At 39.2% G+C, this 17,131-nt stretch overlaps 1 protein-coding gene across 2 annotated transcripts in view; it reads left to right on the top strand.

Moving 5' to 3' along the window:
- The window catches only part of CCDC93 (coiled-coil domain containing 93), a 105,899-nt gene that overhangs the window by 68,379 nt on the left and 20,389 nt on the right, over positions 1–17,131 (top strand). For both annotated transcript variants that reach the window (XM_054043910.1, XM_054043909.1), the window contains 7 exons: positions 831–947; positions 5,297–5,359; positions 9,797–9,870; positions 12,965–13,046; positions 14,368–14,439; positions 16,432–16,503; positions 16,818–16,926. In XM_054043910.1, the coding sequence (XP_053899885.1) occupies positions 831–947; positions 5,297–5,359; positions 9,797–9,870; positions 12,965–13,046; positions 14,368–14,439; positions 16,432–16,503; positions 16,818–16,926 (589 nt within the window). The remainder of the gene's footprint in view (positions 1–830; positions 948–5,296; positions 5,360–9,796; positions 9,871–12,964; positions 13,047–14,367; positions 14,440–16,431; positions 16,504–16,817; positions 16,927–17,131) is intronic.

Genomic DNA, 17,131 nt, shown 5'->3' with positions numbered 1-17,131 from the left:
ACTATTGGAAATGCAGTCTCAATTGAGTAAATAACGAAGGCTCTAGGCTCACAGGAATGGAGAGGCTTTGAGAAGAAAATTAACTGATCGAGGATGTGGTTTCAGTATAGGGACAAGCCTGAACCAATATTCCAAATCAGAACACCCTAAAGCTTGAGTTTGTTCATGTTCAAGATCAGACACTGAGGCTTTGGGACCATGTCTGCTTCAAAATAGGGTGCATAAAGCCAGACTACATTGGGAAACTATCCCATTCTTAACAGTGGTTTTTCAGTGAGAGCTGTTGACAATTTTTCCCATTTTCTTTTTTCCTGCATCTTTTTTAGCAACTTTTGTTTCCGCCACACCACCCTTGAACTGCTGTTAAGAACAGTTGTACTGCTGTAACAGCTCATCCCTTTACAGTATAATGCAAATGTTAACATCTCTTGTATTAAGCTGTATTATTTTAGCTCATTACTATAGAATACTGTAGTGTTTTAGAAGAGCTTTTCAAGAAGACTTAATACACTTTCTTCCAACTCTTAAAATATATGCACATCCCTGCATCCATTATACAATTCATCTGTACAGTTGCCTGCTGACCTCAGTGGAAGCCACATGCAATGATGAAGCCAGCGTAGTGGGAGTAAATTACCCCACATCTGCTTGCTGTGGGGTTCTTACACTTTCCTATGAGGTAGCTGGTGTTGGTTACTCTTAGAGACAAAATACTGGACTAGGTGGACCATAATTCCTATCCACTGTGTCTGTTCCTGTGTCCCTGTAAAGCAAATACTGGCTATGTGCAATTCAACCCTCTGTTGTTTTTGTTGTTTATTTATTTTCAGCAATCTGAGCTTTCTTCTGAGGAGCGTCCAGAAAGACTCGGAGCTGCCCAGCAGCACCGAAGGAAAGTGGCATCACTAAACAAGCAAATCTCGCAGAAAACCAAACTTTTGGAAGAGGTAGGCTTGTGTGGATAACAAAGAAAAAGCGTCGGTAAATGTATTTGACCACAATGCTTTTGCCATTCAGAAAATATTTGAAAACTACACTCTGTACCAGTAACTTGTCATGCTGAACATTAGTTAAGTATCTTTTAATGTCTTGCTTGCACATTTTTTACTAAGACAATTATGCGACTATTATGTTAAAGAATAGGATACCGTTGTGAATGTGATGCTGCATACAAAAGTTCCTTTCATATCTAAATTGAAAACCTCTAACAGAAATACTTTCTAGTTTTTTTTTTCTCCACCTCTGCTGTTGAAGTGTGGTGTTGAAATGGTGACAACCACTATATTCAAGTAATAGTTATAATGGTCATTCAGAGATGCTTGGTGAATGCTCAGCTTCTCATGTGTCTATTTTTCCCAGCCCACATCTGTACACCAGCGTAAGGGTCATCCACAGTCTGGCTCAATAAAATCTCATGGTTGCTTGCTATACATCTTGAAGACTTTTGTATAGGGGGTTCAGCATTTTAATGGGTAAATCTATGGTAAAGTTATCAGTGGAGCATAGGTTTTTGAACATAGCTCAATTATCTGAATCTAACATTAAACGAACACAAGGTTAGGACTAAGTTAGGGAATGAAACCCATACATACGTATATGTATGCATTGACAATTTGAAGTATTAATTAAATTTATCTTAAATTAAATTTACGTTTTTAAATAAATAATAAAATATTTTTCCTGCTTCCTACTTTCCCCTTCCCAACCAAAAAAAGTTAGATTGAAGCTTTTTGGCTAACGTACAAATTTTTGTAAAGAAAGTTGGGTTATTTTACTTAGAAAACTTTAATATGACAGCTCATTAAAAATGCTAGTAAACGTTAGATTGGATCTTATAATGGAACACACAGAACTGGATTAATTTCTTTTTCTGTCAAAGCTAATGCAGTTCCATATCTTTATTGCCTTCTAGCCTACCCCATCTGTCATAAGCTGTTAGCACTTTAATAGATATCCCAGTTTATTTAAAACTGGCACTGTATCTCCACTATAAAAATCCTATCACTTATTTTCATCATACTTCCTGGATATTCTTATGCTATTCTAACATTTAATGGATCAAGTGTGTGTGTGGTATGTGGGTTTTGTCTGTGTCTGTGTGTATAATTCATATTGTAGGGGGAAGGATAGCTCAGTGGTTTGAGCATTGGCCCGTTAAACCCAGGGTTGTGAGTTCAGTCCTTGAGGGGGCCAGTTAGGGATCTGGGGCAAAATCAGTACTTGGTCCTGCTACTAGTGAAGGCAGGGGGCTGGATTCAATGACCTTTCAGGGTCCCTTCCAGCTCTATGAGATAGGTATATCTCCATATGAAAAAGCCATTAACTTTGTCTGCACTTTACTCTCAAAGTAGGAAAAACCAAACAGATGAAATGCTTTTAAAGTGTGTAGCAAAATGTGGGTGCTATATCAATAATAAGTAGCATGAATATAGTATTACTAACCTTCAGTGCTCAAAATTCAAAAGTAAGGCCCAAAAAATCATGAGATTGGCTTAAAAATCATAACCTCTTAACCAAAAAAAAAAAAAATTGCCATCAGGATACACTCACTTCATGTTTTTCTCCAAAATTATGAGAGCTAGAAACTTCCTCTTTTATTTTTCTTTAAATTAAAACTGAGATTCTCAAGCAATCTCTTGATCCCAGATGGGGCTTTAAGAAATACACCAAAAATCATGACTGCTATCAACAGTGTGTATGTAATGTAATGCATATTCTTCAGTGTGCCTTACAAACAACCAATCCTCATGAAGCAAGTAAATAAATGACCTCATTTTGGAGACCCAGGGTAAGGCAGAATGAAGTGAGGCAGAGAGGAGGTGTTGTCCTCAGGCATGGAGGGAATATATGTCCTCCAGTATTAGAACTCAATGGATCCTTGCTGCCAATCATGTGCTAAAGTTATTTGATCGTGCCACAGTGTGTTGTACATACATGAATGTATCAGCGTGTGGGACACTTGCTTCCACTTACATACATGCAAAATGAAGAGAGATCAGGAGAGCTGCAGTTTCAAAGACAGAGAGAGATCAGCACACAAGACCCCTTGCCCTTGCCTGTGGATTAGGAGAGAGGATCATCTCAAGCTGATTTTTGTGGGGGCGAGGGGAAAGGACGAGTCATGTGCTCCAGCATAAGTTGAAATGGTCTTGGGATTTCTCTAACCTATTTCTGCTGACACTGGCCCAAGACACTGTGCTCTAGCCCTGCTACTTCTCTGTCCTCTCTCTACTAGGTATAGCTGAGCAGAGGGGAAGCTGCCACAGGTGCTGGATCTTTGCCAGCTGAGCACACCCTGTGCTTAGGGAATTCTCAGCTGGACAGATTTGGTAGCTTTGCAGCCCCTGTGCTGCTCCCGTGGCACATGGACTGGAAAGCAGGAGAGTCTGGCTCTGTATTTTTCTCCTTCCTCCTCCTGCCCTTTAAAAAAGTTGTTTTTGTGTGTTTTAATTAAATGTTTAAGTGTTAAACGTGTGTCTGTCACTTGCTCCTGTGCCAATAAGCATGAGCACGATATTCAGAAGAATCCTACTGGAACAGATGGTCCATTTCTTCCACAGTACTAAACGCTAGTGTGAGCATTGGACCAGTAGTACAGAAATAGTTCTTTCATCTGGTGTATATTAAACGTGTTGATTTTTCTCCCTTTATTTTCGTTTCTGAGCTATTCCCCTGTCAGTTCCCCTTGTTGTGTGAAAGACCTACACAAACAACAACAAGGAAGAGGAAAAACAATTTTAAAAAATATGAAAATGTGTTTGTGAAACGAGTAATGCCACTTTGCAGAACTTTATATCCCTAATATTACGCTTTTGCATAGTCTGGAGTAATACTATTGACTCTCTAGTTTGTAAGTTTCCTTATAAGCCCAAATATAGCCCCTTTTTTAACTTTACAGTAAAGCTCTTTTCTTAAATTTTTTACCACCTCTGGCCAGAGGAGAATTTTGTTTTGACTTGGGAAGTTTGATTGGGAAGAGGCTTTAAAGTTAATTGGTTGCAGTGTTTTTGAGAGAGGGCTTTTAGGTTTCACGTTTTGAAGTCTTAGGTCCCAATACTTCAATAAGCTTGGTTCATAGTTCAAAACTGCTTGGTTTAAAAAATATGTAAATTTGTTTTATATGTTAATCCTTAGTGAGAACTGGCAAACAGGATTAAAGGTTAAATTCTAATTTTTGGAGTTTTTGGAACTCTTAATTCTGACTCCTCAGGAACACCATGAAAGACTTTGCTAATATTATAAATTCTATAAGAAGTCTTGCAAAAATTACGAGTTGAGTTAATGGAGTGTTTAGATCCACAACTTTAGTTTGAGCAGCAAACCAAACTCTAGAGAGAGAAAAAGAGAGCAAAATTCTTTAGATTCATCAATAACTAACCAAGGCAACAATGTGATCTTTTTGTTGCATCATTTGTCCTCCCGTCTTCTGACCCCAATTCCATTTCTGCTGTCACTATTTGTAGAGTTATGTGTAAACAGAGATTTTATGGAATAGATTTTTTTTAAAGGTATTTGAGCACCTAACTCCCATTGAAATCAGTGGGAATTAGGCACCTGAATTCCTCTAAAAAACTGGGCCTAAAGGCAAGGACCTTCTTATTATTTACCTGTAAAGTACTGTATATCTCTATTATTTCATATGTTATCAGGGGAGCTTGTAATTTCTGTGTGACAAGGTGAAATAGTCAGTAGAGCTTTCCTCGCTGCTGTCATCTTAGACTTTTGTCTTAATAAAGACATAATAGGTTGATGCATATTAAGTAAATACCCTGCTGCTGCTAAAATAGTCTTTCCTCCTGACTGTTACTTGAAGAGATCAGTGACAATGATCAGAACAATAATGTACAGCCCAGTGTCTCCCAAATGTACCAAATTGTCTGGAAGAGTAGAGGTAGCTTGTTAACGTGACCCTCGTTCCAGTCTAGCTATGAAATATAAGGTAACTGGTCTAGATTATTGTTAAAACCTCTTTGGAGTTCCACAGCACAAAGATTCCATCCCGCAAGTAACCAGTCCATTGACATCTATTTGTTTTAAGGCTAATGCATCTGGAGAGTTCATCAGTAAATGTCTGACACGTTTGTTGAATTTTTCAGCCAAAATTCATGTAACAGAATGTAGACTAAGAATCTGACAGGGAAAGTCTGTGATTCTGACAGCTTTTCTCTTGTGTAGAAGACAGCCATTGTGAACCTCAATGTAATAAATAACTCAGTAGCTCAAATATTGCCATTCTCCATTACAGGTGTAATTAGTGTGAATGTGGAATCAAACTCTTCTTTTTCTTTGATAATAGTTGCAAGCTAAATGTGCTGACCTCCAAGCAGGCTGTAGTGAAGCAAAGAAGACATTAACAGAGGTAATCTTTCTTTCTTCCCCCTTTGTAAAATGTAACATTTCTTCTGCTTCCCTCTTCAGGGAACATATCATGCATATAGAAGGATGAAAAGAACAAATTTAGAATGTATGCCTCTGTGACGGTAGTGGTAATAATATCAAACTGTAACACTACTTTTCTCATCCTTTGTTTTATGACGTTAGCGTGTAATATTAGACAGACACAAGTATTTCTTTGAAACTGGTACTGCCCAGCTACATCCCTACTTTCTTTTATTGCTGCATAGACAAAATATATATGCTCCCACTGAGAAATGTTTTGACAATCAAATCAGAGAGTCCTAATAGTATAAAGGGGATTTTTTTTCTGATCATATTGGGGACACTGAGGAGAGTACTTCTGGTTGAGTGTGAAGTGGGACCAGGATATAAGCAGAACGTACAGAAACTACTGGAGTTGTGGTTCATGAAACTAACTCATCTCATTCTGTTGAAACTGTGGGTGTAGCTAATTTGCTGATGCCAGTCTGTTAGTTTTCTGCATGATTTTGGGGAGATAAAACAGTGGATGGTCATAAATTCAGGTGAGATTGTAATCTCTCAATTCCATCAAAAATAAACATGTATTTTTTTTAAATTAATTTTCCTGGGCTAGCTGCCTCTCTGGATTAGTAATAGAATATACAGAAGCTTTCATCTCTTGGTCATAGTTTTGAATTTTAGCCCAGTTTGGTCAAGACTAAAGATTGTTTCCATCTGATAGCTGTTTGATATCCAATTTGACATGCATTCCAAATAAATGGGTAGCTACGTCCCCATCCCCAATGACTAACTCAGCAGTAAGACTAAGAACTAAATGGGTAGAGAAATTAACTGTTACCATAGAGATGATCCTTCCCCAACCACATTGAAGCATGTTGGTGGAGAGGAAAACTGGTATTTTTGCAGGGTGGTTCTGCAACCAGTGCATTGGATTTGGAATACTTAGATTTGATAGAACTGCTAGTATAGTACCATGCTGGTTTAGCTAGGCACTTAATCCAATGCTGTTTAATCTAAATACAGGGAAACCCCGCTATAACGTGCCCTGCGATAACACGAATTTGGATATATAACGGAGCGCCGTGGAAGCGCCAAAAAAAAAAAAAAAAAGTGGCCGGAGCGCCGCGGAAGCAAAAAAAAAAGAAGAAAAGTGGCGAGAGCGCAAAAAAGGGGGGGGGGAAGGCTGGAGTGCTGCCGAAGGGAAAAAACAAAAAACAAAAAATGGAATGTGCCTTCCCCACTGCCTCTTCCCCCACCTCACCTCCCCGTACTTTAGCTTCTCCTTTTGGCGAGAAGAGCCATTCTCCTCCCCAGCTGCTCCTCGCTCTTCCTCTGCCCCTTACACGTCTCCCCTACTCTCCCCAAGTGTTTCCCTCTCTCGCTGCATGGCTGAGAGCCCACGCTGCTGGAGCTGCACCCTTTCAGTTACTGTTATGGGCAGTTCTCAAAAGCAAGTTGTTTTCTGCCCGAGAGAAATTGACCAGCTTGAAACTGACCAGCTTGAAATGGTAAACCTCCCTATACTGTGACCCCACATTTATCGGGATCGAATTTTTTGGACCCCAATCATCACGTTATAGCGGGGTTTCACTGTACTAGAGCTGGTCAGAACATTGTCAATTAAATTTCATGTCAAAATATGCTGTTTTGTTGAATCCAGAATGTTTTGATGAAGTTTTCATTGGGACAAAAGAACAAAAGCAGCAAAGTGCAGGATGATCTACCTGATTTTAAGATTGACATGCAGTGCAGTTTTAGAAATGGTCAATATTTAACAGTTGGCATTTGGATATGTAGCATTGGTTTCATAACCTGGTATAAATTTGCTGTAATATAAAGAGCCTATTCATTTTGTATATAAATCCATACATATCAACATCAGGTTACCAAGGAAATGAACAGAAATGTAATTGCAACACCATATTAAATGTAGGGAACAAAGAAAGAAATAGTCTGTGATGCCATGGAAACGCAGTAAAAATGTGATTAGATGTTAACTGTAAAGTTTTTTTGTCTTTCCTGAAACTTTCTACATGTAGTTAATTCTGACTTTAAAGTATGTTTACGTTTAAAATGTTAGGAATCTTTTATTTTGAAGTCTTGGATCATTGTAGTGAACTAATTGAAGGTCTCTGTCATGATGTCAGAGTAATGAGGTTTTCTATACCACCAGTGACTGTAGTATCAAAGCTAATTGGGTTCATTTCAGTAGAAGAGATTACAGTTTTAGCTAAGGGTTTGGAATGTATAGCCAGAAACAGGTTATTGAACTAGGTATGTCACTTGTGTGATTCGATATGTCAGTTTGTGTTCCTTCTTTTTTTGCCACTCATGGGGTACAGAATCTCTAAGTGCACTTGTGTCCTTTTGTTTAACAGTTTGCATGTTTTCAAGTTCAAGTGTTATTTTCAAGACTTCCTAGTATTCAGCTCTTGCTACAATCATTGGTGGCATGCTGGGTCTTTATGATATTAGTAGTATTCCGGTAGTGCCTAATCTCCAGTTTGAGGGGCACTGGAATACTCACCCTCCCTTAGAGTGCCAGTACTGATCACCACCAACAGACTCAACACCTCCCAGCACCTGTAGAACCTCAGTGAGTGGAAATGGACAGAACTCAGAGGTATTTGGCACTTTCAGACATGGATCTGGTGCCAACAGTGCAGCCATTAGCATCTGAATCTGAGCAGTTTTATTCTCAAAGAAAGCCTGAACACTTGCTGCAGCAGAAGATAATTAGTCCATAAGACTGCATCTTGAGTTGTTTACTTTTAACAAAAGCTTTGTGGTTCACCTTTAAGGTTCGTCTCTACTCAAGCTGTTCTTTGATGAAACTGCACCACATGTCGTGCATTAATCCCTGCCAATGCCATGGAGAATCCATCCCTAGTTCATCATCTTTATAGGTTTCCTTAGTCTTGGGGCTTTCACCACCTTAGCAAGGACAAAGTGATCTTTATTTATAGTTTGTAAGCCCATCTATGTTGCTAAAACATATAGGGATAAAGGTAATGTAAACATAATTTTTTTCCTCTTCAGTTTCTGTTCCCATGAGAAATAGAACTGTATTGTAAAATTACACAATATGGGGGAATCTGTCCATAAACCAGGCATGTAAAATTCATATTAACAGCAGAAAATCTTTAATATTTAACATCCAGTCCCTTTGTGTCTCTCATCACTGTACAAGAATGTAGCACATTTACGACTAGATTGTTGTCTTGAAGCACAACTCTGCACACGCACAAGGGGTAGTAAATAAACTGCACCACTCACAAGTAGCCCTGGGAGGTGGTGTGAGTCAGAGAGACCTCTCTGAGGCCTTCTCTAGGTTAAATATAAAAGCTGGGACGTGTACATTTTTGTTAATTAATCCATTCTAATTAATACCTTCCAGTGCTCTAGTCCAGACCAAACTATTGTACTTCAGCCTGGGCTCTGCTAGATTGAGTTAAAGCCTTGGCTCCCTTCTGAGCTTTAAGCTGATCAGTATAGTTTGTACCAGTGGTCATACATCTCCCTCCTTCCTCTTTGCAACCTGGGGATAGTAGTTTACTGCTGGCCTCTACTAGCAGCGAAGTACAACTCCCCCACACTGGTTCAACTTCTTGGATCAATAAGAACAGGAAGTGTAGTAAAGACTCCCCCCATTCCTCTGCTCTTCCCTGTCCACACACTACAGGGAGGGAGTAAGCACATTATTAGCTCTGCTTAGTCCTATGTCCCTGCACTGGAGGTCCAGGCAGCCCATATAGGTGTGTAAGGCAGATTCCGATTCCCCTGTGTAGGTATATAGTCTGAATCAGTTTTATGCTTAGATGGCGGGCTACAAAAGTTCATTGGAAGAAAGAGCACAGAAGTCTTGAATGAGTCAGTTAGAATATTTCTTTTCTACAACCCCAATCTGATTTTAATTTTAGATAAGATTTTTTTTAAACAACATGATCTGTTGACCTTTCACATTTTGTTCCAAGGCAAGGTTTTTATGACTGACTCATACAGCCCTGAAAAAAATGAAATATGACAGTTCTGCTCGTATGTAGATAGGTTCCTGAATTAAGAGAGACAGGAGCATTTGGTACAGTCTTGTGCAATGTAGAATTCATTTATCCATCTTGCTGTGGAACAGGGATTCTACGTATTGATTTGGGAGGGCAAGGTAGAGGGCAAGTGTAACGGTCAGTACATTCGTCATGTTTGCAGTACTCAGACCTGGTAAGGGAATTCTGCTAACCTTGGAAAGAAATCTTACTTGTTAATGATGGCTAAGAAATAGAGCCAAAGATTCTAGGGAATTCTCTAAAGCTTTTATTTGGAGAAAGCTCATCTCCTTGGCTTCATTGTGTGGGAAGGCAGAGAAACATGAATCATTCTGTGTGCAAATGTATTTACATGTTTTATTAATTGCATCCCTTAGGTTAAGAGTTACAGTGATAAATTGGACAAGGAGCTGGCAGCCTTAGAAACGGTGGAATCCCAAGCAGATTCTAGGTATAGTTTCTTCATTTATGTGACTTATGATCATTGAAAATTGCTGGCTTTGGCAATGTAGCATTCAGTGCTTATTTCTTATTCAGCCTAAATGTATAATTAATATATGGCTGTGAGGAGTCTGTTTTCAGTTTAGTGGACAGCAGTGTGACGGGACCCTCGGGGTGCAGCCTGGGACTGTGGGACTGCTGTGCCCCCTTATCTCTCTCCAGCCTGGGCTGTCTCTCACAGTGCCATGGTAGTGACCAGCAGCAAACCACTCCAGGTGCTGTTAGCACTCAGCACAACCGCATGTGGAGGCCTACACACAGCTAGATTGCATGAATGCTCCCAGAGCCACTCATGAATCCCATAGAGAAAGCCATCAGAGCCAAATCCTCCCAGCACTGTACCTCAGGAATATACCATCTTGCACTGCTCAAGACGAGCAGTGCAAATTTATTAATCGGTTCACCACTTCATCAATGGAAAGTGGATATACACTAGCTTTTGCAAACCTGAGCAGTTTTGCCACACACTTTGGGCAAACTCACTGGTAAAGATAAACAGTTAAACACATTTATTGACTACAAAAGATAGATTTAAGTGATTATAAGTGATAGGCAAAAAGTCAGAGTTAGTTACCAAAAGAAAATAAAAGATAAGCACATAGTCTAACTCTCAACCCTCTTAGACTGGGTAACATCTAGATTAAGCAGTTTTTCTCACCCCACTGGATATTGTGGTCCATAATATACAAGTTTGTCCTGTAAATCTAGGCCAGCCTCCTCTGGAGCCTTCAGTCTTTTTCTGAATGTCTTGGTTGCTTGCAGCATAGGTGAGGGTAGGAGAAAGGCCAAGCATGGGGCCCCTGTGTTCTGTTTTATACTCTGTCCCATGTGCTTGGGGAACACAAGTCCAGGCATGTCTGGTGGGCATTGCTGAATCTCCAGGCAAAGTTGAGCAATTCCTCTGGTGTGGCCTCATGCAGGCGAGTCATTGAATTGTAGCTCCCTGTCCATAACAGGACAATAGCTGTTGATGGGTTGTACGTTGGTTACTTTCCTTGCTGTTGCCTCTGGGGAGCTAATGTCTCATAGACTTATAGACTTTAAGGTTAGAAGAGACCATTATGATCATCTTATCTGACCTCCCGCACAACGCAGGCCACAGAATCTCACCCACTCATTCCTGTAACAAACCCCTAACCTATGCCTGAGTTATTGAAGTCCTCAAATCGTGGTTTAAAGACCTCAAGGTGCAGAGAATCCTCCAGCAAGTGACCCGTGCCCCACGCTGCAGAGGAAGGTGAAAAACCTCCAGGGCCTCTGCCAATCTGCCCTGGAGGAAAATTCCTTCCCGACCCCAAATATGGCGATTAGTTAAACCCTGAGGATGTGGCCAAGACTCACCAGCCAGCACCCAGGAAAGAATTCTCAGATCCCACCCCATCTAACATCCCATCACAGACCATTGGGGATATTTACCTGCTAATAATCAAAGATAAATTAATTGCCAAAATTGGGCTATCCCATCATACCATCCCCTCCATAAACTTATCAAGATTAGTCTTGAAGCCAGATGTCTTTTGCCCCCACTACTGCCCTTGGAAGGCTGTTCCAGAACTTCACTCCTCTAATGGTTAGAAACCTTGGTCTAATTTCAAGTCTAAACTTCCTAATGTCCAGTTTATATCCATTGGTTAGTCCACATTGGTACTAAGCTTAAATAATTCCTCTCCCTCTGATATATTTATAAAAAGCAATCATATCTACCCTTGTTTGGTTAGGCTAAACAAGCCAAGCTCTTTGAATCTCCTTTCATAAGACAGGTTTTCCATTCCTCTGAGCATCCTAGTAGCCCTTCTCTGTACCTGTTCCAGTTTGAATTCATCCTTCTTAAACATGGGAGACCAGAACTGCACTCAATATTCCAGATGAGGTCTCACCAGTGCCCTGTATAACGGTACTAACACCTCCTTATCTGGCTGATTCCCCAACTTACAGCATGCTTTAGTGACAATCATACCACATGATTCATAACTTCATATGCATTAATGGTATACATATATGGATAGAAGTTATGATCTGCTGAAAGGCATTCGTTTCCCCTGATACCTTACATGGCCTGCTTTATATGCAATATCACAATTATATACAGATGAGGAATATGGACGTTACAAGATGCTCCTCCAAGGTATAGAATGTCACAAGCAGTTTTACAGTTAATTAGACAAAAAGAAAAGCACCCAAATTATTACTACAGTGGACTTAAATTCTGTATTTTTTTTTTGTTCTGCAAAATGTCAGCATAGTTAATTGACAATAGCCAGTTTTAGAATGTCAAACAAATCTCATAATCTTAAATGAAGATTACAATTCCTGAATGAACAGCAGAATGAGTTGGGTATCACAAACTATTAAATTTCCAATTGCTTGCTTTGTTTCAAATGTGGTTGGCTTGTTTATTTTATCTTTAATACTCTTTACCTTTTAATAAATAAATAGCTCATGTTCTCTGGGACAACCTGGAATTTCAGAAGTCAAGAAGATGTAGGATAAGTTCCATTTAGAGTGCCACAAGGGGGAGAAGATTTTTTCAAAGGCATAAATAGAAGTTAAGACCCCAGCTCCAATTGAAAGTTAGTAGAAGTTAGAAACTCCTATTTGAGCCTTTAAAATTTCACCCAACATGACCATAATCAGCAATTAAAAATGAAACTCTTCCTTTATTGGAGAAGTTTAGATATGTACTGCAACCAGAGGGGCCCAAAGCTGATTTGACAAGAGGATAAAGCCTTCCGTATCCATTTCCCCCCCTACTTAAAGCCCATGTCTTGAAAAAACTACACTATATATCCGTTGGGAGGCTCTCCAAGAACCTTTTTATAGGTAACCAAGGACTGGAGGGAAGCATCATGAAAGCATTATAATCTATGCAGTACCAAATCTTAATTATTTTCCATGACCCCATAATGATATTTGTGTTTGTTTGGTTTAGCTCAGTGGCAGGAAAACTTGTTTAAAATTAACCTTGTTCTAATAGCTTAATTTTTCTTGTGTGTAAATTTAGAAACTGAAAGAATGAATGTAGTTTGCTGTGTCTTCTAATTTAGCATATTGCAGAACCTACGAGCACTAGTGGCTATGAATGAAAATCTCAAAAGTCAAGAGCAAGAGTTCAGAGCTCATTGTAGGGTAAGTGTCTCTCTCTGTCTCCCTATCTTGTTACATGAAGATTGATCAAAAATTGGTAGATGTAATTGCCCACCTCCACCTGCCCTGTACTAGGTTTGTTTATTGGTATTTACTGGTAATGTCAGATCCATTTTGAATAATGCCAACCCGGTCCATGACAGAATTGTGGAGAATCATCTAGATCTGTCATCTAACATATCTCTGAAACTAGGCTGGACAACCCTGCAGGTCCAGCTCTGGATTAGCCAGAAGTGCTCGCCATTGGTCTTTAGACACCCTTTGCAAGGACACACAATCAACCACCTATTCATTTGTATCTAAACTGTGGCATCCCTCAAGGTTCTGTCTTGTGTTACATGTCATTCAGCTTGCGTAGTACAGAAGAGGCCTCTCGGAAGGATCATTTCTAAATGTAGGTAATAGTGTCATCAGTATGTTGATGCACGGTTACGTATCGTCTTACTTCATGAACCATGCTACAAATAACACCACTGAAAAGCCTATTCAGTGTTGGGCCTAGCTACATTAGATACCTTTCTATCTTATTCACTGAGACAGCTTGGTCTCCTCTTGGACAGTGCAGCTAACAGTGCCCAGGACCTACTTCTTGGTCAAGGGCTACTGGCTTTGGAAAACCCACCAGAAGAGAGAAGCCCAAGATCAAGCCTTACTACTTTCAGAGTATGTTTCAATTTCAGTGCATAATTAATGTGTTTTCTGCTCGGTTCGCTGCTCTGGTGATGCACACCCTGGAAATATGATAAAAATCAGAGAGAATTGTTTTCCTTCTCTAGTTCCTATTTCAACAACAGCTGAAGAGGTTTTGTTTAAATAAAATGAAAAGGAAGAAATGTCATCCCTCAGCAGAGACTAAGCATGCAACATTTTAGCCCCAAAAGATGAATAATTTGAAAAGTTGTGAAAACAGAGGGTTATAATGGAAATAATTTTGCAGCCTTTAACTTGTCTTGGGTGCAGTTGTGGTGGTGGTATCTACATATGGCAGACCAGTGTGAGGGTGCTGGTATTTTAACATTCCTACATTTCTCCAGTCCTGCTTTCCATATTATGTGTTTAAGATGCATCCAAAGTATATATTCCACAAGAAAGAAATGTGGCTATTTCTACTTGGAAAAACAAGGCATGCAGTTTAACATAATGAAGAACATTCGCCTCCTTCTCCCCTTAACGCAGAATGCTATTTAATGTTCCCAATACATGTACATCGTGGAGTACTGTCTAATGCAGAAGTTCTTAAAATACAGATTTGGGCTTTTTTTTTCTTGAGAAGGTAACTATAATGTTTTTGTTGCTTTTAAAGGAAGAGATGGCACGCCTACAGCAAAATATTGAGAGTTTGAAAGCCGAAGCAGAGGAAAATGGGGAAGAAAAGGTAAACAGCAAATGTCAAAAGGCTGATTTTTCATTAGTATTTAAAAATATTCATTGGGTAATTTTCTTCCTTTTTATACCCGTGTTGTATTAAAAAAAAAAAAAAAAAAAAAAAGAATATCCACCACCAATTGGAATTTGAAACATACAGCCACTAACCGTGCATAACAGATTGACTGTCATGCAGGTTACTAGGCTTCAGGAATAGCCTCGGCACTCTTGCTAACTAGCAAACATTAAAAGCAAATATATAGATAGCTAGATATTGAGGTACCTAGTGTCCCCAATCAAACTAGCTGCTCAACACACATAATGAAAAAAGAGAGTCCCACCACAAGGAGCAAATATAAGTAAAAAAAATAATAAACAGGTGTATACAACAAACAATGGAGCATGAGATTACAGTGAAACACTTATTAGTTTAACAAGTAGCAGTCACTGTGAAACTTTGCTACCATGCATATTTGCTGGGGTGGCCAGACAGCAAATGTGAAAAATCAGGATGGGGGTGGGAAGTAATAGGAGCCTATATAAGAGAGAGACCCAAAAATAAGGACTGTCCCTATAAAATTGGGACATATGGTCACCCTAATCTTTGCTAATAGGAGGGCAGGGAGTTATAGTGGAGAAAAGTGGAGGCTCAGGGTTAGTTACTTTGTATACCTTGAGATGACTAGAGCGGCCTTTATACGCTTCTTCCAGAATCGAGTGGGTGGCAGCTCGTGTAACTTTATCCCCCACCTCCGGAACACAACATGCATGGAGAGGAAACTTCAGACTTCTAGGTTAAAGTTTCACATGAAAGATCTGATTTGGAAATCCACAAAAGCAGGGAAATGCAGAACAAATACCAGCCCTGCACCAAATTTCTCTCTGTAACGTCACTTACTCAATGAAGTTAAAGTAAATGGTTTAAGGAGATGAGAACAGAATGAACTTAAATACCTGGTGCGTGTGCTGTACCTCAATATTCCAGAAGATATTAAAAATGAACAGAACAGAAATGCTTTTTAACTAGTCATTTTAGGATTTGAAACAGTTTAAGAACAAAACTTCCACCTGTCTGCCCCCCACCCAAAGCCTGAACAAACCCTTTTGTGTGGTTTGCAGCAACTGGTGCTGTGTGAGCACTAGGGTGGAGTAAGACAAGGGAGGGAGAATAAAGGGGCTCTTATGCATGGATAATATAGGGCTAACATGGCATGGGGGAATCTTGTACAGGCCCTGTCCCAGCGGGTGAACTGCACCTAGATATGATTGATTGATGTAGCTATCATTATTGTTATGATTATTGGTGTCATGGTCACTATTATTGTGGTGATGGTGGTGATCACTGCTTAAGTGCCTACTTGTGCACTTGGCACCATACAGGCCCTAGATAGTCCCTGGCCTACAAAACTGAAAGATAAACAGAAACCTAAGGACAACACAATGGGAGAATCAAAGGAAGATGGTGATAATTTGGGGCCTCCATCCTGTATAGAATAATGTATGTGCTTCACTTAACACAGATGAGTAGTCTCATAGAAGTCCTTGATAACAAATGTATTGATGTCAATGGAGTTACTCTAGTTTTACACTTGTGGTAACTGAGAACATAATCTGATTTACAACTTTTATGTTTTAACTGCATGTTACTGTACTTAGCGATTGTCTCTTTGGAGGTGTTGTTCTCAGTGAAAAGACTACTTAGCAATCTTATATATATATCTCAAAGGCCTAAAAGCTAGTAAAATATGCAATTATTTATGTAGTGTAAGTGACATTCAGAACTTAAATTTTGTTTTTCATTCAGCTTCATTGACCCACTCGCCTTAAAATAATATAAAAATGTTGGCAATATTTTGGATATCCTTAAAGGTGAACAAAATAAAGAATCCAATCTGTATTTTTTATAATTGCTGACCAAAAGCCGCTCTTTTTTTAAGACCATGCTTAACTTCTGTTGATTTGCCTGTTAATCAGAGATTATCTTTGGTTTCTCAAATTTTAGGAACCTAATAAGATTATAGACCAGCAATACAAAACTGAAAAAGATAAGCTTCAAAAGATCAGACTATTACTGGTGAGTACAAAGTGATTTTTGTTTGTTTGTTTTTTGGCAAACTTACTAGGACAGAATTTTTGAAGTTTTCTTAGCTAAACGCTTAAATGTATTTCTGTAAATTTCTTCAACATTTGTAAGTGTAAGCAAGTACCTTTTATAATTAATGTTGGGAAATAAATCTTGAGGCTTAACAAAACTTACTGGATATATTAACTTACCTTTGTGCAGGTATTTTTTTATTAGCTTATTTACCAGGTTATTTCTAAATCTTGCTTTCTTTTATCCATTTAAAATGAGAGCTGGGCCTTTTTTTCTCCCTTCCTTTCACTCAGGCCCGAAGAAATAGAGAGATAGCTATTTTACAACGCAAGATTGATGAGGTACCCAGCAGAGCGGAGTTAACTCAGTATCAGAAGAGATTTATCGAACTTTATGGTCAGGGTACGTATATCAAACAGAAATGTACTCCTGAAGGCTAACCAGTGGAAGGAGCGTAATCACATTATAGGCTTATGGTGCATGTCAACAGCACCTGCTAATTCTGCTCTATTTAAGGGTCATTGGACATTCACATTGTATACCCCTCTTTTCAAGGTTTTATAAACTGGCTATAAAAATTCCCTTGAGGCTGAAACTTGATGCACGA

Source organism: Malaclemys terrapin, chromosome 11 (genome assembly GCF_027887155.1).
Source record: "Malaclemys terrapin pileata isolate rMalTer1 chromosome 11, rMalTer1.hap1, whole genome shotgun sequence".
In the NCBI taxonomy this organism is placed as follows: domain Eukaryota; kingdom Metazoa; phylum Chordata; order Testudines; family Emydidae; genus Malaclemys; species Malaclemys terrapin.
This window is presented reverse-complemented; position numbering and strand designations above follow the sequence as displayed.